The sequence below is a fragment of the Bos grunniens genome, chromosome 14 (assembly GCF_055505025.1).
Source record: "Bos grunniens cultivar Pamir isolate PY7600 chromosome 14, Bosgru_T2T1.0, whole genome shotgun sequence".
In the NCBI taxonomy this organism is placed as follows: domain Eukaryota; kingdom Metazoa; phylum Chordata; class Mammalia; order Artiodactyla; family Bovidae; genus Bos; species Bos grunniens.
The window spans coordinates 83,293,707-83,321,161 of record NC_141178.1 but is presented as its reverse complement, the minus strand read 5'-3'; the positions used below and the strand labels follow the sequence as shown (position 1 = coordinate 83,321,161).

Sequence of the window (27,455 nt, the reverse complement as noted above, 5' to 3'; positions counted from 1 at the left end):
GGCCGTGATGGCTGTCATCCTCTGTTTGGCTCAGTGCCCTCACCCTCGGCTCTTCAGCTGGACTGAGCAGGTTACTGGTGGAGTCACACAGGCCTTTTTCTCAGCACTGTGGACACTTCGTGTTTCTGTTCTCACTAGGTCAAGATTGCTGTAGTCCATTGACGCAGGTGGAAGCCCCTGGGTGCCCTGCCTGTTGCATGGTTGGCCCTAGCAGCTCAGGATAATCAGAATAATGTTGGTTCTGGGCCTAAGGAGCCCAAAGTGACTGGGGGGGCTGGCTGTTCTTTTCATAGTGCGTGCCTTGCTGTGCCCCTCGTGGAAGTGTCCTCTCCCGCCCCCACCCCCCACCCCCAGTAGTATCTCTGGTTTAAGGTCTGGGCACTTCAGGAATGAGAACCCCTTGGTTCTCTGGCCTTTGTGTTCTAGTCACAGCATACACACCTGGGTGGATTCAGGTTTGAGGGGTATAAAGCTTATACAGATTTGGGAGCTGTGCTGAAGATCCCCAAGAGCAGCCGTGGCCCTGGATTCAGTTATTTACTAGAACTCACAGAATTCAGCACACAGAATTGTACTCATGACCAGGATTCAAGGGAAAGGATGTTAATGAAAATCAAAGGGAAAAGCCTGCTGGGGCAAAGTCAGAGGAAACCAGGTGCCTCCTTCCAAAGTCCTCTCCCTGAGAAATCTCAGGGGACACTCTCCATTCACCCAGCAACAAATTGCAACATGGTGCGTGACATGCTGGCCACCAGAGAAGCTCACTGGAGACTCAGGGCCCAGGGTGTTCATAGGGGCTGGTCACAGTCATAGGCACCCTCTGCCTGGTACGTACCTGGACTCCTAAGAGGAAAGCAGGGGTTCGGCATAAAGCACATTTATTTGTACAAAGAGTTGAGGTTTGAGCCCCTCTCACTGGGGAATGGCAGGAGCCCTCCTGAAACCTAGGTTCCCAGACACAGCAATTTTGCAACTGTCTTCTGAAGGAGAGCCATCTCAGGGCCCTTTTTAAGAAGGAGGACAAGATCGTATATCCAAAATTAAGGGAACAGAGCGAGGAAAGAAGTCCCAACACAGAACACTAATATTTTTTTGGCTGCACTGGGTCTTTGCAGCATGAGGGCTTAGTTGCCCTGCAGCATGTGGCACCTTAGTTCCCTGACCAGGGATTCAACCTGCATCCCTTGCATTGGAAGGTGGATTCTTAACCACTGGCTGTACCACCAAGGAGGTCTCAACACAAATTTTTAAAGTTGACCGATATCACAAACATCACAAAACACAAAAAACAAACATAATGTCCTCACTTAACTTCCCGATATATTTCTCTAACATGTTTCCCCTGTGCTTTGTGGATACAAAATCTGATGGCCTCTTAAGATGGTGACACTTTCATGATGTCCCCTTCTATATAAAGAGAGGATAGTTTAGTCTCCCCTCTAATATGTTTAATCAAAGATTATTTTTATAACTTAACTAGCTTGGGTATAAAGTTGTTTTCAGGTAACAGCCCCTTCAGCTTGTTCAGTTACTAAGTCATGTCCAACTCTGCAACCCCACGGACTGCAGCAGGCCAGTCTTCCCTGTCCTTCACCATCTCCTGGAGTTTGCTCAGATGCATGTCCATTGAGTCGATGATGCTGTCCAATCATCTCCCTTTAGCTGTGTTTGTTAGTTGCTTAGTCGTGTCCGACTCTGCAACCCCATGGGCTGTAGCCTGCAAGGCTCCTCTGCCCATGGAATTCTCCAGGCAAGAATACTAGAAAGTGAAAGTGAAAGTCATTCAGTTGTGTTAGATTCTTTGTGACCCCAAGGAATTCTCCAGGCCAGAATACTGGAGTGGGTAGCCTTTCCCTTCTCCAAGAGATCTTCCCAACCCAAGGATCGAATCCTGGTCTCCTGCGTTGCAGGTAGATTCTTTGCCATCTGAGCTACCAGATGGTAGCTTTATCTAATACTGTGTACATTCTCAGAATTGTTAAATTTGAGAAAACCTCTATCAGATTTCTTTTACATATGAGCCCTAAGATTTCAGGGTCTTTAGGGGCTGTTTATCACATTTTAGATGTTTTTTGAATTGAAGAAATTAGCCAACTCCATCAGCCTGATGTTGGTGACGCCCAGCACTGAGAGGCGGCTGTGTTCCTGAGAGTCACTTCTGTACCAGAATGACAGCAATACCTGAACGACACCAGGGAGCAGCTGCTCCCACCTCAGCCTGCCTGAGCAGAGCCCACCATGCCCCCACCCGTCCCCAACAGCAGGGGAAGAGATGACACAATGCTGGGCGCAGTGGGAATAGAAAATTAACCTCACTGTGATGACACGCTTTTGGAAATTTTACAGAGTGTGCAACCCTGTGAACACTCTGCTGAGGCCCTGACCTGGAGGGATCCTGAGCCTCCTGACTTCACAGTGAATCTGGCCCTTGCCCCAGGCCCCCCGGGCAGCATGGATGCATCTCAGCGGTGGTCCATCCCAAGAGGGGTCAGCGGCCAGTTGGCAGAGTTACTGATCTGTTGCAGGAACTCTGGGCTGTGACCAGCGGGCTCTTCCTTGGCCTTGTTGCTGTTGCAGTTAGTTCATTAGTTCTGGGGCTTGTCGGAGCGGTTCTGTGGAGTATGTTCCTCCACGGTGTGAAGCTTCCGACGTACTACTCAGCCCCCCGCCTGCCCCCACCCCCTCTTACAGTTAAGCCCAGCTGCTGAGAAGTCGCGTCTGAGTCAGTGGAGCGTTCAGCTACCGGCTGGGCAAAGGTTGTGCTTCAGCTCCCAAGTCAGTGGTGAGCTGTCCTTTGCTGATGAATCAGGGTGCACCTGGGGAACACTTTCAAGTCTGCCCCACATCCAGCCGGCATAATAGGCTGGAGAATACCTGCAGAGATAGCTAGGTTCTGATTCCCAGAGACCATGAATGTCACCTTCTGTGGCAGAAGGAACTCTGCAGATATGATTAAGCTAAGGGTTTTGAGAAGGAGCATGTGTGTTGGAGTATCCAGGGGGCCCCCATGGAAACATGACGGTCCTTTCAAGGTGGCAGCAAAGAGGTATTTGGATGCAGAAGAGCAGGAGAGGTGACCTTGGAGGCAGAGTTGTGGAGTGAGGCAGCCTCAAGCCAGGGAGTGCTGGCCACTGGACACAGCAAAGAACAAACTCTCCCCCGGACCCTCCGGAAGGAACTATCTGTTATTTTAGCCCATAAGACTTAGTTTGGACTTCTGGCCTTTAGAGCTGGAAGAGAATAAATGTCTGCTGTTTTAAGCCTTCACGTTTCTGGTAATGTGTTTGAACTCTTAGGTAACTTCTCACTGAGACCTCCCCTGTCCTCCTCGACTCCACGCTTGGCGTCTAGGAGAGTCAGCCTGCTCCGCCGTACTGTGGAGCTGCTAGTCCTTCTGCCTGGCCTCTCACCCTGTTGGGGTCTGACCCATGGGTGGGTGTTGAGGGGGAGGCCTTGTCTTCTCATCTTTCCTAGGTTCCTCTGCACTACTGGCTAACAAGTGGAAACTGCAGTGAGCAGGCCCGCAAAATGCAAAAAACGACATGAAATAAATCATAATGGAAGAAATGACTCAAAATAATGGCAACTACACAGAACCATCCCACTAGAAAACACATGGGGAGAAGGAAGGAAGGCCTTCATATGTTCTCAAGTACAAACCCAGTTGTTGCCTTTGAGGGGGCTCCCCTGCCCTCAGGAACTGCTGTCCTTGACTGCTGGGGCCTCCCTGCTGCCTGCCCCACCCTGTTCCCTGAGGTTGTGGCCCTGAACATGGTGCCTCATCTGGGGTGCCTGTCCTTCATGGGACAATGACTCTCCCTGCCATCCGCACGGGAGGACCTCCTGCGCTTACCCTAAGGTGCTTGCGAGCTTACCCCGCGCCCCCAAGCTCTGACCCCCCAGAGTCTCTGAGGCCAGTCCAGCTCCTGCTGCTGCTGGGCCAGACACACCCCCTCCCTCAGGGCAGCTCAAACGTCCACCCACCTGCCCCCTTCAGATGATATGCTGGCCACCACCACCTCTGGGACTGTGCCCAGGGACCCAGCCCCACAACCTGGCATGAGCAGCGGGTGGCCAGTGGGGAGGAGGGACGCCTGAATCATTCAGCTCCTTTCCTGCAACACCACCATGCTAGGCTGGGACCCAGAACCTTCTGTCCACCAGGAGGGGCTTCCGGGAGGGACTCCCAAGTCTGGGGCAGATCTGGGCTCCTCTACTCATGAGCCAGAGGCCAGAGGTCGGGAGGTGCCCCGCTCAGGGTGCTCGGAACTGCTGGGTGCTGGCTCTGAAGCCCCGGAATGTGGCTGCGGTGGGGGGTAGGGAGCCGCTGACCTCACAATGGCAGGGTCCGCTGCCCCCTGGCCAGCCTGCCTGCCGCCAGCAGCTGCTGCCCACCGCTGCCGGGCATGTCCCTCCTCAGCAGCTACGAGGGCCTGCGGCAGGAGATCCAGCGGCTGGCACAGGAAAACGAGGAGCTGCGGCGGCTGGTGCAGCTCATCCAGGAGAACCAGGAGCTGAAGCTGGTGCTCAGGAACCGGGGAAGCAGCCTGAGCTTCTGTGGCCCCGGGCTCCTGGCTGAGGTGGCTGCCAGTCCCCGGCTCCCCCGGCGCAGAACCATCAAGTTCAAGGATGTGGAGAGAGGTGCACGCCGGGCCGGGGACTCTGCGGGGGCCACAGGCTCCACCAGTTCAGCCGTGTAGCAAAGTGGGGGCCCTTTGTGTCCCTGGGCCGTGTCCTGTCAGGTGCTGACAGGGGCTGTGGAGGAAGGGGGGTCTGGAACGGGGGCTCTTTCAGGGGTGCAGCAGAGGTGGACCAAAGGGAGGGAGCCATGTGGCTGCCCTTCAACCCCCCAACATATGGGGGACACTGAGGTGGCTAGAGGCCGGTCAGTGGGGAGCCCTGCCGCAGCCAGCGTGCAGCCCGGAGCCTGTGCCCTTAAAGCAGCCCACTTCCCCCTCTCCTCCTGGGACCAGCTTCAAAGGCCAGCAAGGGAGTGCAAAGCCGGGGGTGGGCCAGGGGCCAGGGTGTGGATGATGTCCCTAGCCGTCTGGCCCCCTGTCTGCCTGATCTCTGAGGTAAGGGGGCCCCCTTCACCTGCTGCTGCTCTTGGGAAACCGCCTATCCCCCACCGTTCCTTTTCTAGAGCCCTTCACAGCTTGAGCCCACCTCAGACCTGGGCAGGCAGCCAGGCAGCTTTCAGTCCACAGAGGAGCACGCCAGGGAGGGGCAGCCGTCCCCCTGGTGGTCACGGGACTGACCTGCTGTCTGGCTACATCAGCACGAGTGCCGCAGGGTCGGCCAGGGAGGGTGGTGTGGAGGGCCCCCTGCCCACAGCGCCTGTGGAGAGTGAAGGCTTTCTCCAGGATTCGAACTCCTGGCTGCCAGGACCCTCAATTCCAGCCTCCCGCGTCGCTCCCCGACTCCCCCGTCCCTGCAACCGCGGCGCGCTGGGGCGCACTCCGAGGTCGTCTGGGCAGCTTGCTCCCCTCTCCCGGGGCGCCTGGAAGAGGCTTCCCGGGGCGTCCACACCCAGCGAGCTCCGAGCCGGCGGAGGGCCGGGCGGTCGCCGAGCCCAGGTGCCCGCGGGCCGGGCCGCGGGGTGGGGCCGCGCCGGCACAGGGCTGCCTCCGCGGGGATCGGCAAGGAGACGCCCACCGCCCTCCGGCCCAGCTCGGCCCCGCCCCGCCGTACTCGGGATGGCTCGCGGCCGAGGGAGGGGACGGCTCCGGGCCGCCCGATCCTGACGCAACCGGAGAGCCCGGAGCGCCGGGACCGGTCGTGCGGGGGGCGGGTCCCGCTTCCGGGCTGGGGGCGGGCGCGGGCAGGCTGCCGAACTGACGGCGAGCGACCCGGAGCCGACAGGCCAGGTGGGGACCCTCCCCGCTCTTCTCCTCACCCCTTGCCCCCGATCGCCCCCGCCGCGCGCTCCTCCTCGCCTCCCGGCCCCGGCCCCGGCCGGCCGTCTGCGCAGGCTCCGCCCGGTCCCCGTCCCCTCTTGCTCCAAGGTCGAGCCTTCGGGCAGTGAGCCTTCTCTCACCTGCCCCCAACGCAAGTGCCTCTTCCTGCTTAAAGGGTCCAGAAACCCCAGCCCCAGGGCTCCTGCTGCACCTCCTCCTCGGAAAGTCCTGCTCCAGGAGGCCCTGGGTTTCCGCCGCAGCCCTGGGCACTGGAACTGGGGAGTAGGCACAGGGGGCATTAGGCCCAGACCGGACTTGCCCAGCTCTGACTCCACCCAGGGCCCCTTCTGGGCCCGGAATCCCGTCCTCTCCCCGTCCCAGCTCTGCTCAGGGCTGCCCGCCTATGGATGACCCACTGCTTCTGGCCAGTTCTCCCAGGACTGCCGGCTGAGGAGTCGCTGCTGGACTCAAGCCCCATCACCATGGGTGGCCCGGAGGGGCGCTTCCATTTTGCCATCGACCGTGGAGGCACCTTCACAGATGTCTTTGCCCAGTGCCCAGGGGGGCACGTGAGGGTCCTAAAGCTGCTTTCAGAAGACCCTGCCAACTATGCAGACGCCCCCACTGAAGGCATCCGCCGCGTCCTGGAGCAGGTGGGCAGGGCAGGGTGGCGGGTGGAGGGGTCTCTGGGCCAGAGGCCTGAAGTCTGACCACGTGGTTCCAGGAGGGGGGCGTGCTGCTGCCGCGGGACCGGCCCCTGGACACCAGTCGCATCGCCAGCATCCGCATGGGCACCACGGTGGCGACCAATGCGCTGTTGGAACGGCGGGGAGAGCGGGTGGCACTGCTGGTGACGCGCGGGTTCCGAGACCTGCTGCACGTGGGCACCCAGGCCCGCGCGGACCTCTTTGACCTGGTGAGCTCATCCACCTCAGCGGTGGCTGACTCCGCAGAGCACATTTTCCCTGGGGTGCCTAGGCCTCTCAGGGAGGGCAGTCCTTGGAAGGGTCAGTGCTAGCCCAAGGCCACAGCTGATAACAGGTTCTGGACACTCATGGTGGGACACTGAGTCCCCCCCAGCCCTGAGTGGCCATGTGTTGTCCTGGGCCTGTCCTCCACTCTGCCCTGTCCTGGACGCTGACCCTCGCCCCTCTGGGGGGTTCTGGGATGGAGCAGCTCTGTGAGGGCAGACAGCTGACGGCACTCAGATACCTGGGGGGCAGAAAGCCACACCGGGTGGGCCTTCCTGGGGCCACCCAGTCTGACTGTCTCCTGGGACCATCCCGTCTGACTGTGTCTCCTGGGGCTGCCCACTGGGACACATCCCCTTTGCCTGCATCGCCCCATCCACGCAGGACCCCAGCAAGGACCCTCAGGCCTGGGCCCCCTCTGAGCCTCTGCCCGCCCTCAGGCCGTGCCCATGCCCGAGACGCTGTACGAGGAGGTGCTGGAAGTGGACGAACGGGTGGTGCTCTATCGAGGGGAGCCGGGTGCTGGGACACCCGTGAAAGGTACGGCGCCGCCAAGTGCTGGGGGCGGGGCAGCAGGCACTGACAGCCTTTGACCCCGACCCCGCGGCTTCCCCGCAGGCTGCACAGGGGACCTACTGGAAGTGCAGCAGCCTGTGGACCTGGGGGGCCTGCGAGGGAAGCTGGAAGGTCTCCTGTCCCGGGGCATCCGCAGCTTGGCCGTGGTGCTCATGCACTCGTACACGTGAGTGGGCTGTGGTGGGGCGGGGACGCGGGGCGGGGGCCGGGGGCCGGGCCGGCGTGCTGGGGGTGGGGGGCGGGACGGCGTGCGGGGTTGGGTCTCAGTGGCGCTCGGTCCTCCTAGGTGGGCCCAGCACGAGCAGCAGGTGGGCGCCCTGGCCCGGGAACTGGGCTTCACGCATGTGTCGCTGTCCTCGGAGGCCATGCCCATGGTGCGCATTGTGCCCCGGGGGCACACGGCCTGTGCTGACGCCTACCTCACGCCCACCATCCAGCGCTACGTGCAGGGCTTCCGCCGTGGCTTCCAGGGTCAGCTCAAGGTGAGACCCCCTCCCTGCCCGCCCCTGGCCCGCCCCACCCCGCCCCTCACCGCCCGCCTGCCCACAGGACGTGCAGGTGCTGTTCATGCGCTCCGACGGTGGGCTGGCGCCCATGGACTCCTTCAGCGGCTCCCGCGCTGTGCTCTCCGGCCCTGCGGGGGGCGTGGTTGGTTACTCAGCCACCACCTACCGGGTGGAGGGCGGCCAGCCAGTCATCGGCTTTGACATGGGAGGTATGAGGGCCCGAGGGTGGGGTCCGGGGGCCTCAGTTGCTGGGCTGGGCAGCATCTGGGTGTCCTTGCTCCCCACCCCCACCAGGCACGTCTACCGACGTGAGCCGCTATGCTGGCGAGTTTGAGCATGTTTTCGAGGCCAGCACGGCTGGTGTCACCCTCCAGGCCCCCCAGCTGGATATCAACACTGTGGCAGCCGGTGGGGGCTCCCGCCTCTTCTTCAGGTCAGTACCATCCTGCACCTGTGCGGGGACCCCCAGCCCCGCCTCCTAACCCGCCTCCCAACCCGCCTCCAACGCCAGTCCCCTCTCCAAAGGTCGGGCCTCTTCGTGGTGGGGCCAGAGTCTGCGGGAGCCCACCCTGGCCCCGCCTGCTACCGAAAAGGTAAGCGCCGGCATACTCTCCCTGAGACCCTTCCGGCACAGCCCAGCCCCTCCCCCAGCCCCACCCCCACTGGCCACGCCTGGCACCCACCTACAGCCCCCAGCCCCCACACTGTCCACACCTCCCAGGGGGCCCTGTGACAGTGACGGATGCTAATCTGGTCCTGGGTCGCCTGCTGCCTGCCTCCTTCCCCTGCATTTTTGGGCCGGGAGAGGACCAGCCACTGTCCCCGGAGGCGTCCCGAAAGGCCCTGGAGGCTGTGGCCACGGAGGTCAACAGCTTCCTGACCAATGGGCCTTGCCCGGCCTCCCCGCTGAGCCTGGAGGAGGTGGCCATGGGGTTTGTGCGTGTGGCCAACGAGGCCATGTGTCGGCCCATCCGTGCACTCACGCAGGTACGCCCACCTCTGCCCTTGCCTGTAGGGGGAGTTGGGGGGGCCAGGTGGATGTAGGGGCCACTGATCCCCTTCTGGTTCCCCAGGCACGAGGTCATGACCCCTCGGCCCACGTGCTGGCCTGCTTTGGGGGAGCTGGTGGGCAGCATGCTTGTGCCATTGCCCGGGCCCTGGGCATGGACACTGTGCACATTCACAGGTGTGTCTGGGTGCAGTGCATGGGTCCGGGGAGGGGGCCCACTTTGGGAGACACTGTACCCACCGCTCTGCCGTCCTTGTCCTGTAGGCACAGTGGGCTGCTGTCGGCGCTGGGGCTGGCCCTGGCTGATGTGGTGCATGAGGCGCAGGAGCCCTGCTCCCTGCCATATGCTCCCGAGACCTTTGCGCAGCTGGACCAGAGGCTGGGCCGCCTGGAGGAGCAGTGTGTGGAGGCCCTGCGGGCCCAGGGCTTCCCCAGGTGGGGCTCTGGGGGCTACCAGGCCACCTCACTTGGGGTCCCGTCAGTGGCAGTCGGGGAGGGCCAGGCTCTGAGAGCGGCAGGAGGCGCCCCCACCTGGCCCCCTGTGCTAGCACCCCCACCTGCCACCATTGCAGGTCCCAGATCAGCACCGAGAGCTTCCTGCACCTGCGCTACCAGGGCACGGACTGCGCCCTGATGGTGTCTGCCCACCAGCACCCGGCCAGTGCCCGCTCACCCCGAGCTGGTGACTTTGGGGCAGCCTTTGTGGAGAGGTATGTGACCTCCGCCTCCCAGGAGCCCGGGCGCATGGGTTGGCCTGGCTGCCGCCCCTGACAGTCCCCTCGGGACGCAGGTACATGAGGGAGTTCGGCTTCATTATTCCCGAGCGGCCGGTGGTGGTGGATGACGTGCGGGTCAGGGGCACCGGCAGCAGCAGCCTTCGCCTCGAGGACGTCCCAAAAGCCCATAGTGGGCCTCCCCGGGTAGATAAGGTTAGTGATCCCACGTGTGCCCACCCACCCGCCCACCCACCCACCCACAGCCACTGGGACGTGAGGACAGGAGTGGAGGGGGAGTCAGGGAGAGCTCTGGGCCTGGAACCCTGCTCACCCCACACCCTCCTCAGATGACCCAGTGCTACTTTGAGGGGGGCTACCAGGAGACCCCTGTGTACCTGTTGGGAGAGCTGGGCTGTGGGCACAAGCTTCAGGGGCCCTGCCTCATCATTGACAGCAACAGGTGGGCTGAGGCCTGGCTGGGGTGGGGGTGTGTGGGGTGAGGCCCAGGGTGAACTGTGGGGCCCTGGTGGGCGGGGGTGGGGGTGGGTCGGTCCTCTGGCCCCAGCTGCAGGAGTCTGGAGGACTCTGGGGTCCCTTCACGGTTGGGATGTTCCTTGGCCTGGGTATGTGGGGACCCTGGTTGGGTGGGGGTCTGGCCTGGCTTCTCCAGCCCCTCTGCTCCCCTGCCCCCAGTACCATCCTGGTGGAGCCAGGCTGCCAGGCAGAGGTGACTGAGACTGGGGACATCCGCATCTCTGTGGGGGCTGAGACAGCCAGCGTGGTGGGCACGCAGCTTGACCCCATCCACCTTTCCATCTTCTCCCACCGCTTCATGAGCATTGCTGGTGAGTGGCTGCACAGTCCTGCTCCCTCACCTGCTCCTTGCGGTGCAGGGTGGGGGTCTGCACGCTGGGCAGTGTGTGCTGGGGTGCCTGGCAGGGGTATGCAGGGAGAAAGTGCGATCGGGGGAAGGGCAGAAGCAGAGCCTCTGAGCAGTGGGGCAGGCAGTGTGGCCCCAGCCCTGGGATGGACCTGCTGCACCTGCAGGTCTGGGGCAGGGGGGTGCTTTTGCCCTCCCAGCACCGTGTGATCTGGGTTCTGCACAGGGAACCCAGGCTCAGGGTCAGGCTAGGTGCTTGCTGGGGCCACTAACATTGGGTTCTTATTGCAGGAGGCAGGGCGTGGGGTTGATGGGGGCACCGGGCAGGGCTGAGAAGGGAAGGGCTGCCCTTGGCACGAGCAAGACGTCTGGCCACGTCCTCACGTGTCTAGGTACACCGTCACCATCACCCGCTTCGGGTCCTGGGTCTGGGACTCAGAGGCCTTGAAGGCGGTGGGCCCCGCCCCTCTGTACCCAGGCCGGGCTGTGGGCAACATGGGGCCAGCGGGCATCTGGTCACTATGTGCCCCCAGAGCAGATGGGCCGCATCCTGCAGCGCACGGCCATCTCCACCAACATCAAGGAGCGTCTGGACTTCTCCTGCGCCCTCTTTGGGCCCGACGGGGGGCTGGTCTCCAACGCCCCTCACATCCCTGTGCACCTGGGTGCCATGCAGGAGACGGTGCAGTTCCAGGTTCGGGAGGCCCCTTCCCCTGACCCCCCTACCCCTCAGCCCTTCCCCCTCCCCACTCTGCACCTGTCTCTTGGCTTCAGATTCAGCAGTTGGGGGCTGATCTCCACCCCGGCGATGTGCTGCTGAGCAACCACCCCAGCGCGGGGGGCAGCCACTTGCCAGACCTGACTGTCATCACACCGGTGAGGGGCACTGCCCAGGGACCTGTGGAGGAGGGCCACCGGCGCTGCTGACCGTTGCTCCCACCCCTAGGTGTTTTGGCCGGGTCAGACACGGCCTGTGTTCTATGTGGCCAGCCGTGGGCACCATGCAGACATTGGGGGCATCACACCAGGCTCCATGCCCCCCCACTCCACCAGCCTGCAGCAGGAGGGCGCGGTCTTCCTTTCCTTCAAACTTGTGCATGGGGGAGTCTTCCAGGAAGAGGGTGAGTGGCACTGGGCTGGTACATCTGGCTGCTTCCTACCTGCCCTCCCCCCAGGCCAGCCTCCAGGCTGGGGTAGCCAGGCAGTGACCCCACAGAGTGGTTGCACAGTATCTCTCAGAGATAATCAGAGGAGCTGAGCTAAGTTGTGCCTGGGCCCAGGGAGGCCTCAGTGGTTTGGGGGTGGGTTGTTGGCCAGGACACCCAAGGGTGCAGGAGAGGGAGAAGCCTAATTCAAGGTGGGCAGCTGCTTCTGTTTATAATTCATACATTGGTTTGCCTTGGGTCTGGGGGCTGCAGACAAACAGGGGTGCCAGGGGCTACAGGCTCCTGGAGAACTTCCATGGGCCTGGGTCAGGGCAATGGGTGGCGGGGCAGCTGTGAAGGGCTTCAGCTGGGCCCAAGCTGGTCTGCTGGTGCACTTGCTGACATGCAGTACATAGAGGGTCGGAGGATGGCCTGCAGGCCAGGTGGTTGTGGGGTGGGGTGAGGGCTCTTCCTGCCCTGGGGGATGCTGAGCCTCAAGCTGGGGACAAGGGTGAAGGTGGTCTGGAGGTCAGGGTTGGTGTCTGGTGGGATTTGGGCATGGGGGAGGGAATGAAGTTTGGACAGCTGTAGGACGGAGGTTCTGGCTCTGTGGTTGCTGAGGAGGTGGGGCAGCAGCTTTGGTGGGACCTGGGGGCAGGACGGCCAGTGTGAGGCTGCCAGGGGTGAGACCCCCGGGGGCATCTCAGAGTGAGAACAGGTGATGGGTGACCAGACCATGTGCTGCTGTGGGTGTGAGGACACAGACAAAGGGGCCGAGGCCTGGCTGCTGCCTGGGTCAGTGCGGGGTGGGGGCAGAGGGCAGGGACCCCTGAGGGACATGGACAGGCAGAGGACCCGGTGGCCAGGGAGCCTCAGAGAGGATCCTGGCCCAGACTCAGGAGAGGCGCTTTCCCAAGGCACGGAGTGGTCCTTGGGGTCGAACCTGTACTGCTTGCCATGGGTGGAGGCTTTGTCCTGGTCTGCTGGGGCCAGGGATGGGGGAACAGACAGCCATGCTGATGCTCTTTCAAAGTGATTGGCTGTGGCTGCGAGTGGTAGGCCCTGGTGGGGAGGGGGGGTTAAATAAGGGAAGTGGTTTTTCCTCTTGGTGGGAGGCCTAGAAAAGGCTGGAGAGTGGGCCAGTGGGAGGTAGGGCAGGAGGAATGGAGGTGGTGGGGAGAGTTTGCTCGGGGAACCTGCCCCCTGCCCCTGCCCTTACCTCCAGCCCATGTGTGGTCACAGCAAAGCTACCTGTCTATTCTAGGGTGCCCTGGGGGACTGGGGTGTGATGAGAAGGTTCAGCGGATGGGGGAAGAGTCAGCAGAGTAGTAGGGAGCCAGTGCTGGGCCAACACGTGGAGCCTGCAGTGCCCCGGCAGAGGAGCAGGGCACCAGGCGGCCCTGGGACTCCCAGGTGGCTCAGTGGCGGTCCCATCCATTTAGCGGTGACTGAAGCCCTGCGGGCGCCAGGCAAGATTCCAGGCTGCAGCGGGACACGGAACCTGCACGACAACCTGTCGGATCTGCGCGCCCAGGTGGCGGCCAACCAGAAGGGCATCCAGCTGGTGGGCGAGCTCATCGGGCAGTACGGCCTGGACGTGGTGCAGGCCTACATGGGCCACATTCAGGTGGGCCGGGGGCAGCAGAGCGGGTAGCTCTGTGCTCGCCCCCAGGTGGGTGGGCAGAGGAGGAAGGGGCACCTGGCCCACCTGGAAGGGACATGGCTGATGCTGAACTCCCCACCAGGCAAACGCAGAGCTCGCTGTGAGGGACATGCTCCGGGCCTTTGGAACTGCCCGGCAGGCCCGGGGCCTGCCCCTGGAGGTGTCTGCAGAGGACCACATGGACGACGGTTCCCCTATCCGACTCCGAGTGCAGATCAACATGAGTCAGGTCAGTCTTGGGAGGGGGTGGGTACCTCCTCGGGCATCACGGGCACACCTGCCGGGCTGCTGACCTCTCCCCCACTCTGGTGGGCAGGGTAGCGCGGTGTTTGATTTCAGCGGCTCAGGGCCGGAGGTGTTCGGCAACCTCAACGCGCCGCGGGCCATCACGCTGTCTGCGCTCATCTACTGTCTTCGCTGTCTGGTTGGCCGCGACATTCCACTCAACCAGGTGCGCGGGGCTGTGCTGTGTGCAGGGACAGCGGCTCCATCCCAAGCCCGGGTCACCCTCAGTGACCGGGAGAGGTCAGCTCAAGGTCGGCTAGATCTTAGGGAGCAGGTGGTGTACCTCCCTCCACACAAACCCCCGCACCCCCCCTCCTTGTTGACAGCCGCCCTCTGCCCTCAGGGCTGCCTGGCTCCGGTGCGCGTGGTGATTCCTAAAGGCTCCATCCTAGACCCTTCCCCCGACGCGGCCGTGGTGGGCGGCAACGTGCTCACGTCGCAGCGCGTGGTGGACGTCATCCTGGGGGCCTTCGGGGCCTGCGCCGCTTCCCAGGTGCGGTGGGCCCAGGGGAAGCTTTGTGCGGCCAGAGGCGGGGAAGGGCTGCGGGAGGCAGGGAGGGGCTGCACTCGCAGCCAGCGCAGCGACCCATTGCCCCTGCCAGGGCTGCATGAACAACGTGACCTTGGGCAACGCCCACATGGGCTACTACGAGACGGTGGCGGGCGGTGCGGGCGCGGGACCGGGTTGGCACGGGCGCAGCGGCGTGCACAGCCACATGACCAACACGCGCATCACCGACCCCGAGATCCTGGAGAGCAGGTGACGAGCAGGTGACGGCTGGGGTGGGGGGCCGGGGGGGGGGGGGGGCGGGGCTGGGCAGCGGGGCCGGGCGGCGCGGGGGCGGAGCCGGCTGGGCTGAGCCCAGGACCGTGCAGGTACCCGGTTATCCTGCGCCGCTTCGAGCTAAGGCTGGGGTCCGGGGGTCGCGGCCGCTTCCGGGGCGGCGATGGCATTATCCGTGAGCTGCTTTTCCGCGAGGAGGCGCTGCTGTCCGTGCTGACTGAGCGCCGCGCCTTCCAGCCGTATGGCCTGATGGGTAAGTGGTCCCCCACCCCCACCCTCCCGCCACGCCCAGCCCCTATCGCCGTGGGGATTCTGTTCCCCACCCACCTCCTGTCCCATCTGTCCTCCTGTTTCCCCACTAAACAACCCCCCTCCCCCATCTTTCACTTCCTTGCCTCCTGGGCCACTCCCACCTTGCCTCTTCCTGCAGGGGGTGAGCCTGGTGCCCGGGGCCTAAACCTACTCATCCGGAAGGACGGCCGGACAGTAAACCTGGGTGGGAAGACCTCGGTGCCCGTGTACCCCGGGGTAAGGACTGCGGCCTGGCCTGTCCCATCTTCACTCCCCCACCCCAGTGGCCCTCATCCCACAGAGGGTGAATGGAATTGTGGAGATAAGCGGAGACCGAGTTTAATTTGGCTCCTGCAAGAATAGGGGGCCGAAAAAAAAAAAAAAAGAATAAGGGGCCGAGGACCCGGGCTCCGCGGTCCAAGCTGGCCGATATGGACACGCTGCCCCGTGGGGATGGGGCCTGCAGCGGGAGGCAGGGCAGCGCCAGGCCCAGGTTGATCCTGCCCCTCTGCTCCACAGGACGTGTTCTGTCTGCACACACCAGGCGGTGGGGGCTACGGGGACCCGGAAGACCCCGCCCCACTGCCAGGTTCGCCCTTGCAGCCCCTAGCCTTCCCGGAGCGGGGCAGCGTGTATGAGTACCGCAGGGCCCAGGAGGCTGTGTGAGGAGGTCCCACACAATAAAGATCCCTGAAGTCGCCGTTTCCCCTGGCGACTGGCCAGGCTCACGTTCTGTGTCACCGTCCGTCTTTCCACCCGTTCTGGCACCTGTCTCCTGCAAGCTGGCCTTAGGAGGATGTGGACACTCGGAGCCGAAGTCCCACGGCCAGGTGGTCTGTGAGCCCGGCCAGGGCAGTGCTGAATGTCACCTGCTCCACCTCCTGGAGGGCGGGAGGCAGGTTGGAGAGTCGCCCCAGCACGGCAGGCCCATACCCTGAGCTCTGGCACTTACCGGGCTCAGAAGGCCTCCAGGCGCGCTGCGGTAGGTGATGTAGTCCAGGCGCCGGCCCCGCCAGGACTCAGCTGGGGGGCCTCCACGGGGAGGGCCTGCCAGGTAGCGGCGGCGCCCTTTCTTCTGCTCCAGGGCCCTGAGGAGAGGCCGTGTCACCAGGGTCAGGGCAGCCCTCATTCCCGACCTTGTCTGACTCCCAGGTAGCCACTCACCTACGCAGCATCTCCGGCGAGCAGGCCACGGAGCGGCGGAGCTCCGAGGGTCTCAGCAACGTCCCTGGGGTGGGCGGGGAAGGGCGTTATCAGTGGGCGTCTCCGCGGAGCCCGCCTGAGGTCCGCCCGCCCCCATCCGGCTGCCCCGCCCCGGCGTACCCAGGGCCCAGGGCTGCTCCCGGCGCGTGCCCAGCCGGCAGGGGTCCCGGAAGCAGCTGAAAAACCGGTGCTCCTGTTCCTGCTGGTGGTCTGTGGAGAGGTGACATTCGGGGTGTGTGTGTGTGTATGTGAGTGTGTGTGTATGTGTGTGTGCACGCGCGCGCAGGGGGTGTGTGTGTGGGGGGGGGCGGGCCGTCTTACCTAGCGAGCAGTTGTCGAAGTTGAGGTCACCCAGGAGCACGCTGAAGGCCACGGCCTCGTCACTCTGGCGGCTCTCCGCCTCGAACTGCTCGGCCCAGTCCAGAAGCACCGTCAGCTGTTTGCAGCGCAGGAGCCCGTCCTCTGCGGGGCGGGGCGGAGGAGCCGGTGTCCGCATCCTGGACACCCAGCTTCGCCCCCCGCCCCACCCCATCCTGATCCGCTAGCCCACCTAGGGACTCGCGGCGGCTGGGGCAGTGCATAAACTTTGCAAGGAGGGGAGGTGCTGGCCAGGGTTGGGACTCGCCGCCGCCGCCACGCAGAGGGGCCTCCTGCTTACGAACCCGGCAGGGCTCACCGCTGGGCGCGTGCAAGTGTGTGCAGTGCAGGAAGCCCACGACGCGGCGCCCGTCCAGGATGCCCAGCTGCGCCTGCAACACCACGGACCTTGGCGCTCCTTCCCGTGTTCCGCTCCAAGCCCCGCCCCTCCCTGGTCTGGGAGCGCCGCGTACAGGGGACAGGTACCTGCGCGGAAAGTAGTCCCTTGGAGGCCAGAGCATCCTCGCCACGTGCGTGGGGGAAGGACTGGAAGGCGGCGCGCAGCAGCGGATAGCGCGAGGCCAGCAGCAGCCCACTGCCCAGCAACTTGAGGTGTAGGCCGGGCTGCAGGCCGAATGTGCCCACGTCGTACAATACCGGGCCCAGATTAGATGCCAGGAGGCTAACCAGGCGTCGCTCTGCGCGAAGATCGAACGCCTCCTGTAGGCATACGAAGTCCAGACTCGCTGGCATGGCGCCTGTCAGCACCCCGCACGGCATCGCCTGCACTGGCGAACCGCAGCCCGTAGCTTCATAGGGCGAACGCCGCAGGCCGGCGAGCAGCACGGCGCCCACAGCCGCGGCCCGCCGCTGCGTGTGCGGCAAGTTGTTGAAGCGCGCCAGCCCGTCGGGGAGCAGGCACAGGTTTGCGCTGAAGAAGCCGAAGCTGCGCGCGGGCTCAGTGCGGGGGCACCAGGGCGCAGGGGGCGCCCAGCACTGCGGAGGAGGCTGGTAGCAGAAGGGGCGGCGCCAGGCCTGCAGCAGCAGCCAGAGCAGTAGCGCCGGGAGAGTCAGGGGCAGGGCCGCGAGCAGCAGCAGCAGCGCGCCCCCGGCGCCTGCGGCGGTTCTCAGCCAGCTCTGCTCGCTCCGGCTCTCGGCCGGCGCCCAGCAGCCCAGCAGCTGGTCCAGGGCCCAGTAGGCCGGGAAAAGCAGCGCGCGGGTCAGGCGGTGGAGAGCGTGCAGCACAGGGTGCGGGAAGGGCGAGGGTCGTAGGGCGCAGGGCGTCGGGGGCCAGTCGGGCGGGGATGGCATGGCGCACGAGGCTCTTCGGCAGTGTGAGTCTCCGACGACTCATTGGCTTCCAGCGTGCGAGTCGATCCGTGCGTTCGTCCGCGGGAGCTGCAGGGGAGTCGCAGGGGTCAAGGCCACGTGGCACAGCTTGTGCGCGGGGTCGGGAAGGCGCTGTGCCCCGCGAGCTTGGGGGTGCGGACGCTGGCGGAGCCGCCCGGGAAACCGCCCTCTGCTCACTGGCGCAGAGTCTCTGCGGCGGTTGGAGAGAACCAAAAGGAAAGCAGAAGGGACCCTGGTCCCGCCCCAGAAGCCCCTCGCCCCGCCCTCCCCTGAAAGCCTTAAGGAGAACTCGCAGACCGCGCGGACCAGCGCAGCTCCACACCCAGCGGAGGCCGGCACTTTTCCCGTGTCCGGCGGCCGGACGGAGTGCGACGCGCGCTGCGTCCAGCTCTCTGCCTCCTCCCGCCAGTCAGGGTGAAGTGGCCCTTCGCTCCTGCTGCCCAGACTGCGGCGTATACCCAACCCCGACCTGTGCCCCGGTTCGTGACGTCTAGCACCTGAGTACGAAGACACGCCCGCAGACGAGGGGCGGACTCGAGCAGCCTAACCAGCCGCCAGCTCTGCGTCGGCTCTGTAGGCCTACCACGAGAAACTTCCAGTCTGGGGGAAGGACCGTTGGTTCAGCTCTGCGCGGCCGGCTTGGCCCTCCGGGGCACGCGAGCCAGATGGGAGCCACTCTATTGGGTCCCAGGACCGAGCTACTTGGCCTTGCTCAGGTGCTGCCTTGCCCTCCCCTCCCTGGCCCCCATCTTTCTCATTCCAGCTGCGAAGCGGTTCCTAGAGCTCTTACGGTTGGCTCCTAAATTGCCCTGAAGCTTGGGCCAGGGTTGCCCTTCCCGCCTGCAGACACAGAGAAGGGGCTCTGTTCCTCGCACCGCCCCCCCCCCCAAATTTTCCAGAAATCCCGGATCCCCTGTAGTAATCAAGGTCTGGTGCTGGGTGTGCTCCTTCCTACCGTCTGTCCTGTTGTTCAGCCTTCTCAGCAGACAGAGCTAGGCGCACCTAGGGCTCTCTGCCTGTCTGTATGCAGGGGCCCTCCCTGCCTTTCCCAGGGGTCTGATTTCATCTGCTGAAGTAGGCCTGGGGGGAGGGGAGTAAGGCTGCAGAGAGGCAGCAGCTCTGGGGCCAGAGACCCCAGCTCACACTAACCCCCTCTCCTCTGTACCCTCTTGCTGGTAGCTGACATTAACCCATGCCCGGTGGCTCCTCTGTCCCCTGGTGATCCTCAGGCTGGTGGGCAGCGGTACTCGGGAAGCCTCCTGGCTGGGGTCCGCATCCCCACCACCACCTCTGGCCTCCTCCCCTCCTGCAGGAAGGCCCTCTCCGCTCCTCATGCAGGTCCTGAAGGGACAAGCACCCTGGCCTACACTCAGGGCATCCCGCACTCCCCACCAGCCTTCCCTCTCTGAGTCTATAGGTTACCTCCCGTGTCCCCTCCTACCCCACCCCACTCCAGCTGTCCTGTGCTGCTCAGCTGTACCCCTTCAATAGTGGGGAGCTGCCCTCCCACTTCTGACTCTCACAGTCTAGTCCCTTCCTGCGGGAGCCTTTGGCCTTGCAGGGCCCCCACCTCCCTGGGCTGCCCAGTGCCCAGGTGTGAGTGAGTCTCTTTCTCCTGGCTCCTGTCCCTTTAATGTCCCCCTGCCCTTGATGAGGGTCCAGAAAACATGTCCCCACCCTCCTTGTCCCTGCCTAGTGCAGAGGGAGGCGCTCCTGTGCCCACAGCCTCCTCTGGAGCCCACTCTGCCTTCTGCTCTGGGCCCAGGCCTCACCTGGCCGCCAGCAGGTGGTCAGGGCTGCGGGCACACCCACACACCCGCTGCCAGCTCGGCTCCTTCTCGCTTCCTGCTTGGCTATTCCAGGCCTCAGGCCATGTGAGGGGAGATGTGGGGCCTCTGGAACACCCCCTCAGCATGACAGCTGCTGAAATTTGGCCTTGGGGCTCTCTCCGGGGACCCCGAGGGGCAGGAGCCCTGAGAGCAGACAGGACGGAAGGGCCCCAGAGGAGGCGGCACCACCCAGGAGTACCGGCCCGGGCCCAACGGCCAGCGTCCGAGGGAAGCTTTAATGGTGGCGTCACCAGATGAACATGGGCTTGCCATCATCGTGGGCCAGCTGGCTGAGGCAGGAGAGCAGCAGCAGCGCATCAGTGAGCATGCTGGGGTGCACAGTCTCCACCAGCACGCGCTGCAGGAAGTCCACTGTATAGGAGCCACCCTCGGACGCGGCCAGCTCCGGCCGCTCCCGAAGGATGCCATAAGCGTTCACCAGCTGCTCCGTCAGCGCTGGGTGCACCCGCCCGTTGTAGCCCAAGCTCTGCAGCCGGTTCATGATGCTCACGTAGCGCTGTGTGAGCGTCTGGCACAGCTCCTCGTCCAGCTTGTGGTCACTGGGGTTCAGGGAGGCCTGAGGGGACAGCAATGGTCAGGGACCCTTGGCTCCACCCTGGCCCAAGAGCAGGCAAACACATGGGGGCAAAGGAGGCTGTGGGGTGTGGTTCCGCCAGGATCACGGTCGGAGGGTGGGACCTGCAGGGAGGTGTCCTGGAGGCCCTGGCCGAGGTGCCTCTAGGGATCCAGGGTGGGGGAACCCTGTGGGCTGAGCCTGAGCTCAGAGCTTCCAGCAGCCCCATCACCAGCTCCATCCACCACCTGGAATTGGACTGAGCTGGGGCCACAAGCAGCAGAGGACGGAGGGCGTGGCTGCTGGTGATGAGACACCAGGGGACCTCCCCAAACCCCCAGGGTTGCCTGACTGGGAAAATGCCACCCAGGGTCTTTCCCAGGCCTCCTCCTGGGTCCGGCCCTCCTACTTCTCAGGCTGTTCTCTAGGCCCCCTGTCCCAACACCCCATCCTTAGCATCTTGTGCCCACACCCTGCGGGGGTCCCTTCCAGCCCTCACCATGCGCTGACAACCCCGGGCCCAGAGCCAAGGCCCTGAGTCCCAGCACTGCTGTCACTCGGGCGCCGGCTCCGGTGTCTGGGCCTGAGGTCGGTCTTCACCTACTTTGTCCCTGCCGGGCTGGGCCTGCACCCCGCCTCCCAATCCCTCCCTCCACTGCCTTCTGGTGCCCTCAGCTTGAAGTTCTGCTGAAGCAATCTCGAGGTCTTAATTTTTGAACAAGGAGTGCTGTGTTTTCCTGTGCACTTGGTCCTGCAAATTCTGTACCTGTCGCTGGTACCGCTGCCCCCAGGCCCATGAAACAGTGGGTTGGCAGTGCACGGAATTGGCTGGGTGTTGCCCAGTTAGAGCCCCCGTGTGGTTCCCGCTGCTCCAGCTCCAGGGCCAGGGCTGACCCTCAAGGCCCCCATCTGGCCCTGCTCACCCTCTGCCCGCAGTTCCCTAGACACCACCTCCTAGGGTCGCCCAGTCCGCTCAAGCATCGCCTTCTCCAGTTAGTTCCCTGTCTGCCCCTCCCTGGGTGGTCGTGTGAGCGGAGCACCAGGCTCATGTTAGGGTTCAGCCAAAGCAACCTCTGACTTCTGGCAGGGGCAACCCTGAGCCACTTTGCAACACTGGGACAGGCCTGTCTTCCTGACCTGGGTTCCATCTGGCTCCATCTGCTGGAGGCCAGCAAGGTGGAGGCTGGAGTGCTGGAGTATTGGCGGAACTATTGACTTTCTTAAACACTGAAAAATTGCCTTACAGACATTCTGCCTCCTCTTCTTGGCTCTTCTCTGGGGAGTTGCATTTAGGGCTGTGACTATTGCCCAGTGTAAGTAGAAACAATCCGGCAGGGCGAAGAGTGGTGGGGAAGGGGAGGACTTGCACAGCCCAGGCACTGAAAGACCGAGCTTATTTCCATTTAAATGGGCAGTTTCAAACAACTCAAACCCTCTTTCCACGGTTTGATGTCTAATCTACATGGGCAACTAGACTTTATCTTACAATTTAATGTAATCTTTGCCAACTAGATATCAGACGCAGCATTTTAGAGACATAAATATTGTGCTTCTCTGTGTCATGTGCCCATTTTTGAATAGCCACCGTGCCTGCACGCATGACACAGCAGGAGTGGTGGCTGTGGTCCAGGACAGGTCAGTTCAGTTCAGTTCAGTTCAGTCACTCAGTTGAGTCCCATTCTTTGCGACCCCATGGACTGCAGCACACCAGGCTTCCTGTCCATCACCATCTCCCAGAGCTTGCTCAAACTCATGTCCATTGAGTCAGGGATGCCATCCAACCATCTCATCCCCTGTTGTCCCCTTCTGCCTTCAGTCTTTCCCACCATCAAGGTCTTTTTCAGTGAGTTGGTTCTTTGAGTCAGGTGGCCAAAGTACTGGAGTTTCAGCTTCAGCATCAGTCCTTCCAGTTAGTATTCAGGATTGATTTCCTTTAAGATTGACTGGTTTGACCTCCTTGCTCTCCAAGGGACTCTCATGAGTCTTCTCCAACACCATAGTTCAAAAGCATCAATTCTATGGCACTCAGCCTTCTTTATGGTCCAACTCTCACATCCATACATGACTACTGCAAAAACCATAGCTTTGATTATTCACAAATTTGTCAGCAAAGTAACGTCTCTGCTTTTTAATATGCTGTCTAGGTTGGTCATAGCTTTTCTTCCAAGGAGCAAGCATCTTTTAATTTCATGGCTCCAGTCACCATCTTCCATGACTTTGGAGCCCAAGAAAATAAAGTCTGTCACTATTTCCATTGTTTCCCCATCTATTTGCCATGAAGTGATGGGACCAGATGCCATGATCTGTGTTTTTTGAGTGTTGATTTTTAAGCCAGCTTTGAGCAAGCTCCGGAAGTTGCTGATGGACAGGGAAGCCTGGCATGCTGCACTCCATGGGGGTCCCAAAGAGTTGGACACAACTGAGCGAGTGAACTGAAGGCAGCTTTTCCACTCTCCTGTTTCACTTTCATCAGGAAACTCTTTAGTTCCTCTTTGATTTCTGCCACAAGGGTGGTGTCACCTGCATATCTGAGATTTATTGATATTTCTCCCAGCAATCTTGATTCCAGCTTGTGCTTCATCCAGCCCGGCATTTTGCATGATGTACTCTGCACATAAGTTAAATAAGCAGGGTGACAATATATAGCCTTGATGTACTCCTTTCCCAATTTGGAACCAGTCCATTGTTCCATGTCCAGTTCTAACTGTTGCTTCTTGACCTGCATACAGATTTCTCAGGAGGCAGGTAAGGTAGACTGGTATTTCCATCTCTTTAACAATTTTCCACAGTTTGTTGTGATCCACACAGTCAAAGGCTTTAGCCTAGTCAATGAAGCAGAAGTAGATGTTTTTCTGGAATTCTCTTGCTTTTCCTATGATCCAGTGGATGTTGGCAATTTGATCTCTGGTTCCTCTGCCTTTTCTAAATCCAGCTTGAACATCTGACAGTTCTTGGTTCATGAGCTGTTGAAGCTGGCTTGGAGAATTTTAGCACTATTTTGCTAGCGTGTGAGATGAGTGCAATTGTGTGGTAGTTTGAGCATTCTTTGGCATTGCCTTTCTTTGGGATTGGAATGAAAACTGACCTGTTCCAGTCCGGTGGCCACTGCTGAGTTTTCCAAATTTGCTGGTGTATTGAGTGCAGCACTTCCATAGCATCATCTCTGAGTATTTAAAATAGCTCAGCTGGAATTATGTCACCTCCACAAGCTTTGTTCATGGTGATGCTTCCTAAGGCCCACTTGACTTTGGACCACAGAATGTATGGGTCCAGGTGAGTGATCACACCATTGTAGTTATCTGAGTCATGAAGATCTTTTTTGTACAGTTCTTCTGTGTATTCTTGCCACCTGTTCTTAATATCTTCTGCTTCTGTTAGGTCCATACTGTTTCTGTTCTTTATTGAGCCCATCTTTACATGAAATGTTCCCTTGGTATCTCTAATTTTCTTGAAGAGATCTCATCTTTTCCATTCTATTTTCCTATATTTCTTTGTATTGATCACAAAGAAGGATTTCTCATCTTTCCTTGCTATTCTCTCAAACTCTGCATTCAGATGGGTATGTTTTTCCTTTTCTCCTTTGCCTCTTGCTTCTTTTCTCAGCTATTTGTAAGGCCTCCTCAGAACCATTTTACCTTTTTGCATTTCTTTTTCTTGGGAATGGTCTTGGTCACTGCCTCCTGTACAGTGTTACGAACCCCCGTCCATTGTTGTTCAGGCACTCTGTCTATCAGATCGAATCCCTTGAATCTATTTGTCACTTTTACTATATAATCGTAAGGGATTTGATTTAGGTCATACCTGAATTGCCTAATGGTTTTCCCTACTTCAATTTAAGTCTGAATTTTAGCTCCCAAGACAGGTCAAGGGTCGTCAAACCGGATGTTAGCAACGTGGGCTTGCTGACACCAGCAACACAAGGATACCAATAGGGCAAAGATGGGAAACGTCCCCAGCTCAACCTGTAAACCAATGAAAACCCAAACATTTGAACTGGATTTTTCTTAGAACTTGACAGACCCTGAAATTCTTATTGAAGAGTGAAGGGCCAAGAGGAGCTACTACAGTCTGGAAGAAGGATGCCCAGGCTACCTCTGCAGCTGGATTAGGACATCGGCTTGTGGCAGGGCTGGAAGGGAGGACCGGAGCCCACACACGTGGACTGGAAGAGGGGACTGAGGCGGGGCTGGCAGCTCCAGTCTTAAACAAGACTTGAAAAGCACAGATAAAGGAAAAGGCAGATAATTCTGGCCACGGTAAAATTAAAAACCTAAACGGACACCTTAACAAATGGAGAAGGCAAATGCAACCCGCGGAACTGATGAGCCCATTGTAACCGAACGTCATTTCTGCCCACTCAGACTCAGGCTGACAGCCCGGCCAAGGAGAGAGGAAGGGGCACAGAGGGCTCAGTCCCCGCGGATGAACGCTGAGAGGCAGAGGCTGCCACCCTCGCGCCCCCTACTCCTGTGCGCTCACCGCCGCCCCCACCCGCGGGGCGTCAGTCGCGAAGGGCGTGCCTTCGCTCATTTTGGGGAGCAGGGCCGCAGGGTGTCCGGCCCACGCCCTCCCACCCCCAGGCTCCCATTCGTCAGCGCCTAGTACACGGTGGCGGCAAGAAGCGCCCAGACTCGTTTGGGAAGCACTGTCCTCCATGTCCCTTGGGGGTAGTGGGCTTAGTGGAGGGCAGGCTGGGAATGGACTGGAATTAGCCCAGCCTCAATGGCCACCAGGCCGCAGCTACTCAGAGGCTCCGAAACCGGCCTCCACTGTGTCCACCTGTGACCCTTGAGGACTCAGACCCCTCGGGGAAGAAGGCTGAGGCCTCAGCTCTGCCAGCCTGGGGAAGGGCCCTTGGGAGCAGAGCTCGGAGGTCCAGAGGCCACGGCAGTGAGAAGGCTGGGAGCGCACATCTGACCCTGCGGGGGCCCTCGCTGCTCTGCTCTTTGGGAAGGCCTCCCATGGGGCTGGGACACAGGCCCCTGCGGCCGGACACCCTGGACACCTGCTGGCCACTGGACTGAGCACTGAGCTTCCTGCATCCCTGGGTGCCCTCAGATTCTGCTGTGCTCTGCCTGGCTGGCCCCCAGAAGCCCGTCGAGAGCCAGCAAGCTCCCCACCCTTGCAGTGGTGGGCAGGCCCTCCGGTGGCCAGTGGGGATGGGCAGGACACACCTGGATGATCTTCTCTGGAATGTTGGAGACTGTGAAGCCATAGAGCCTCACACGCTCGGGGAAGATGCTGGACAGGATCCTGCGGTCCAGCTGGAAGGCGATCTCCCCCACCAGCCTCTCCCAGGCTAGCTGCTTTGATTCTGGGGACAACAGGGGTGGACAGAGTGATCAGTGGCTGTGGCCAGCAGCCCAAGGGGTGCCTGGGAGGTCTCCATGGGCAGCAGAGGGGACCCCAGCCTCGCGCTGACCTCGAGAGCTGTCGGGGAACTTGCTGCTCTTGCGGTGGGCTAGCTTCCGCTCCAACTCCAGGATGCTTTTCCGAGACTGCTCTGGGCCGCGTGGACCACGGGCGTCGGTGACTGAAGCCGGGGAGGACGAGGTTCGCGGTGGGGAGCGGGGGTTGCGTGGAGGGGAGTGAGGGGTGGGCGAGGGCCGGGATGGGGAGTGGTGCGTTCGGGCAGAGGGGTGCGGTGTGCTTGAGGGGGTGTAGCTGGTGGTCACTGTGGGGGTGGGGGTAGGGGCAGAGGTGAGGATGGCCATGTTGGAGGCAGTCGAGACAGGGACAGAGGCAGGGATCACTTGTCCCTGGGGGCCGCCAGGCTGTGTCTGAGCATCTGAGGTGCCATAGGAGAAGGCTATCACGGGGCCTGGAGTGCCCAGGGCACCAACAGGGGTGGAGGTCTGGATGGGTGCACCCACAAATGTCATGCTGAGGGGCTCCGGCTCCTGGGTTGGCTGGGGGTGCTCAGTGGGGAGTGAAACTAGTGATGTGCGGGAGGGGCAGAAAGGAAAGGAGGCAGATTAGAGCGAGGCAGGACCAAGGACTGGCCTGGCAGGGCCCACCCCCCATCCCCACATCTGTTACCTTTGGAGGTGGCAGAAGGTCCCCTGTCAGCCGAGGGGTGGGGTCCCGGGGGATATCCTCGGAGCGGCTCTGCCAGCCTCACCCGTGGGGCCTCCGACAGCACCAGATTGTTCATGGGGTTGGCCAGAACGTTCTGAGAGACACCTAGAGGGGCGGCCGTGGAGGTGAGCAGGGGGCTGTTCAGGGAGAGGACCCCCGAGCCTGTCATAGGGGGCATCAGGGGGCCGTTCTGAGACACAGCTAGGGGGCCCACCAGGGGGCTTCCTGGAGTCAGGGGGCCGGTGGAGGGCAGGCCCAGGGAACTGGTTGGTGTGCCCCCTGGGGGCACTGCCATGGGGCCCGCCAGGGGGTTGCTGGGCATCAGGGAGCCGGTGGAGGGCAGGCCCAGGGAGCTGGTTGGTGTGCCCACTTGGGGCACTACCAGGGGGCTGGCCAGGTGGCTGCTCAGGAGGCTGGTGAGTGGGCTGCTCTGGGAGGTGGGCCCTGGGCCGGGCAGCAGCGTGTTGAGAGGGCCTGCCAGGGGGCTCACGATGGGGCCTGCCACGGGGCTGGGCTGCGGGCTGTTTAGCACGTCGGCCAGGGGTGCCAGAGCCACAATCCCCACTTCTTCCAGGATGGGTTCGTTTGCTGCTGCCGGGGACGGGGGCAGGAAGACACCTGGGGGACACAGAGAAAGCACTGAGACGCCAGGCTCTCTCCCACTGTGGCAGGGCCTGGACCACGAGGCCCATCTGCTTCCGATGAGCTGACCAACTCTCTGAGCCTCCCCTCTAGGCGGATCCCACGCGAGGATCTGGCTCCTCGTCTCTATCCTCTGAGGGCACCTGCTTCCTCCCAGGATCACCTCCCTAAACGCCTGCCCCCACCGCCAGGACCTTCCACGCTACCTGCCCCTCAGACAAGCCGCTGCCCTGAGCTGCTGACCCCTTGCTGAAGAGGGGACGGTTTGAACACACAGGTGGCCAAGTTGACCCCTCTGTGCCCTGGTGGGGAGAGGTGGGCCCAGGCCTCCTGACCACTGTCCTCCTAAGGACAGCTGAAGCTCACAACATGAGGGACCGTCAGGGGGCCAGAACTGGAAGTGGCTGGAGCCCAGGGTGTGCCTGGCCCCTGCCTACCCGCAGGGGATGCGGCTGCAGGAGGGCCTGCTGTGCCCACCCCCGCATGCGGCCTGGGGGCCTGTTTGCCCCTGGTTCCTGAGGAAACTGCTCCGGAATGACCAAGTGACCCCTGTTGGAAGGAGAAGTCCCCTAGGGAGGGCGTGGGAAAGGCGTCTGTGAGTGTGCAGTTTGATGGAAGCTTCCACGTTATAAAAATAAAAGCAGAACATGCTTATGACAAGGAAAGAATGGAAACACAGACAAGTCAAAAAGCGATGAA

The 27,455-nt window shown here is 61.7% G+C and overlaps 3 protein-coding genes and 1 long non-coding RNA gene across 27 annotated transcripts; 1 reads left to right on the top strand and 3 right to left on the bottom strand.

Annotated features, from left to right (window-relative positions):
• Positions 1-863: 863 nt before the first annotated feature.
• On the bottom strand, positions 864-5,607 carry LOC147359836 (uncharacterized). The gene is made up of 2 exons (XR_015141289.1): positions 5,259-5,607; positions 864-1,759 (listed from the first exon to the last, which is right to left on the bottom strand). It is a non-coding gene; the product is annotated as an uncharacterized LOC147359836 (long non-coding RNA).
• Positions 4,392-15,451, top strand: OPLAH (5-oxoprolinase, ATP-hydrolysing). Of its 20 annotated transcripts, none has more exons than XM_086337859.1 (27): positions 4,392-4,641; positions 6,327-6,550; positions 6,622-6,813; positions 7,309-7,408; positions 7,487-7,610; positions 7,731-7,926; positions 7,994-8,159; positions 8,245-8,383; positions 8,476-8,543; positions 8,672-8,937; positions 9,024-9,136; positions 9,224-9,394; positions 9,532-9,669; positions 9,750-9,888; positions 10,023-10,135; positions 10,369-10,520; positions 11,089-11,249; positions 11,330-11,431; positions 11,502-11,676; positions 13,143-13,327; positions 13,446-13,592; positions 13,680-13,814; positions 13,992-14,141; positions 14,251-14,408; positions 14,525-14,685; positions 14,863-14,960; positions 15,243-15,451. In XM_086337859.1, exons 1-27 carry the CDS (start codon positions 4,407-4,409, stop codon positions 15,387-15,389), a joined length of 4,155 nt encoding a protein of 1,384 aa, XP_086193985.1. In that variant the 5' UTR covers positions 4,392-4,406; the 3' UTR covers positions 15,390-15,451. The 20 variants fall into 20 exon arrangements, 7 of the variants coding, with proteins under 7 accessions (XP_086193985.1, XP_086193978.1, XP_086193979.1 ...); XR_015141272.1 differs by lacking the exon at positions 4,392-4,641 and adding an exon at positions 5,832-5,867 and having other exon boundaries at positions 11,094-11,249; positions 13,685-13,814; XR_015141273.1 differs by lacking the exon at positions 4,392-4,641 and adding an exon at positions 5,832-5,867 and having other exon boundaries at positions 11,094-11,249; positions 13,685-13,814; positions 14,251-14,419.
• On the bottom strand, positions 15,047-18,093 carry LOC147359834 (sphingomyelin phosphodiesterase 5-like). 5 transcript variants are annotated; one of them, XR_015141281.1, is made up of 8 exons: positions 17,931-18,064; positions 16,770-17,681; positions 16,589-16,675; positions 16,248-16,388; positions 16,047-16,136; positions 15,888-15,951; positions 15,676-15,811; positions 15,047-15,604 (listed from the first exon to the last, which is right to left on the bottom strand). XR_015141281.1 is itself a non-coding variant. In XM_086337878.1 (8 exons), exons 2-8 carry the CDS (start codon positions 17,592-17,594, stop codon positions 15,512-15,514), a joined length of 1,548 nt encoding a protein of 515 aa, XP_086194004.1. In that variant the 5' UTR covers positions 17,595-17,681; positions 17,940-18,093; the 3' UTR covers positions 15,047-15,511. The 5 variants fall into 5 exon arrangements, 4 of the variants coding, with proteins under 4 accessions (XP_086194004.1, XP_086194003.1, XP_086194002.1 ...); XM_086337878.1 differs by having other exon boundaries at positions 16,477-16,675; positions 17,940-18,093; XM_086337877.1 differs by having other exon boundaries at positions 16,477-16,675; positions 17,956-18,081.
• A 1,616-nt stretch (positions 18,094-19,709) lies between these two features.
• Positions 19,710-27,241, bottom strand: SPATC1 (spermatogenesis and centriole associated 1). Its single transcript, XM_086335668.1, has 6 exons — positions 27,194-27,241; positions 27,032-27,101; positions 26,076-26,732; positions 25,459-25,857; positions 25,211-25,350; positions 19,710-20,039 (listed from the first exon to the last, which is right to left on the bottom strand). Exons 1-6 carry the CDS (start codon positions 27,239-27,241, stop codon positions 19,710-19,712), a joined length of 1,644 nt encoding a protein of 547 aa, XP_086191794.1.
• Between the last annotated feature and the right edge of the window lie 214 nt (positions 27,242-27,455).

Excerpts from the sequence above, each read along its gene's own strand:
- LOC147359834 (XM_086337878.1), bottom strand. The coding sequence starts at position 17,594 with ATGCCATCCCCGCCCGACTGGCCCCCGACGCCCTGCGCCCTACGACCC. Across the intron at positions 16,137-16,247 it reads CTTCGACAACTGCTCGCTAG|ACCACCAGCAGGAACAGGAG; the intron begins GTAAGACGGCCC and ends ACCTCTCCACAG. Across the intron at positions 15,952-16,046 it reads GGAGCAGCCCTGGGCCCTGG|GGACGTTGCTGAGACCCTCG; the intron begins GTACGCCGGGGC and ends CGCCCACCCCAG.
- SPATC1 (XM_086335668.1), bottom strand. The coding sequence starts at position 27,241 with ATGCGGGGGTGGGCACAGCAGGCCCTCCTGCAGCCGCATCCCCTGCGG. Across the intron at positions 27,102-27,193 it reads TGCAGCCGCATCCCCTGCGG|GAGGACAGTGGTCAGGAGGC; the intron begins GTAGGCAGGGGC and ends AGCTGTCCTTAG. Across the intron at positions 25,351-25,458 it reads GTTCCCCGACAGCTCTCGAG|AATCAAAGCAGCTAGCCTGG; the intron begins GTCAGCGCGAGG and ends TGTTGTCCCCAG.
- OPLAH (XM_086337859.1), top strand. The coding sequence starts at position 4,407 with ATGTCCCTCCTCAGCAGCTACGAGGGCCTGCGGCAGGAGATCCAGCGG. Across the intron at positions 6,814-7,308 it reads GCGCGGACCTCTTTGACCTG|GCCGTGCCCATGCCCGAGAC; the intron begins GTGAGCTCATCC and ends GCCCGCCCTCAG. Across the intron at positions 14,142-14,250 it reads GGGCCTGCGCCGCTTCCCAG|GGCTGCATGAACAACGTGAC; the intron begins GTGCGGTGGGCC and ends TGCCCCTGCCAG.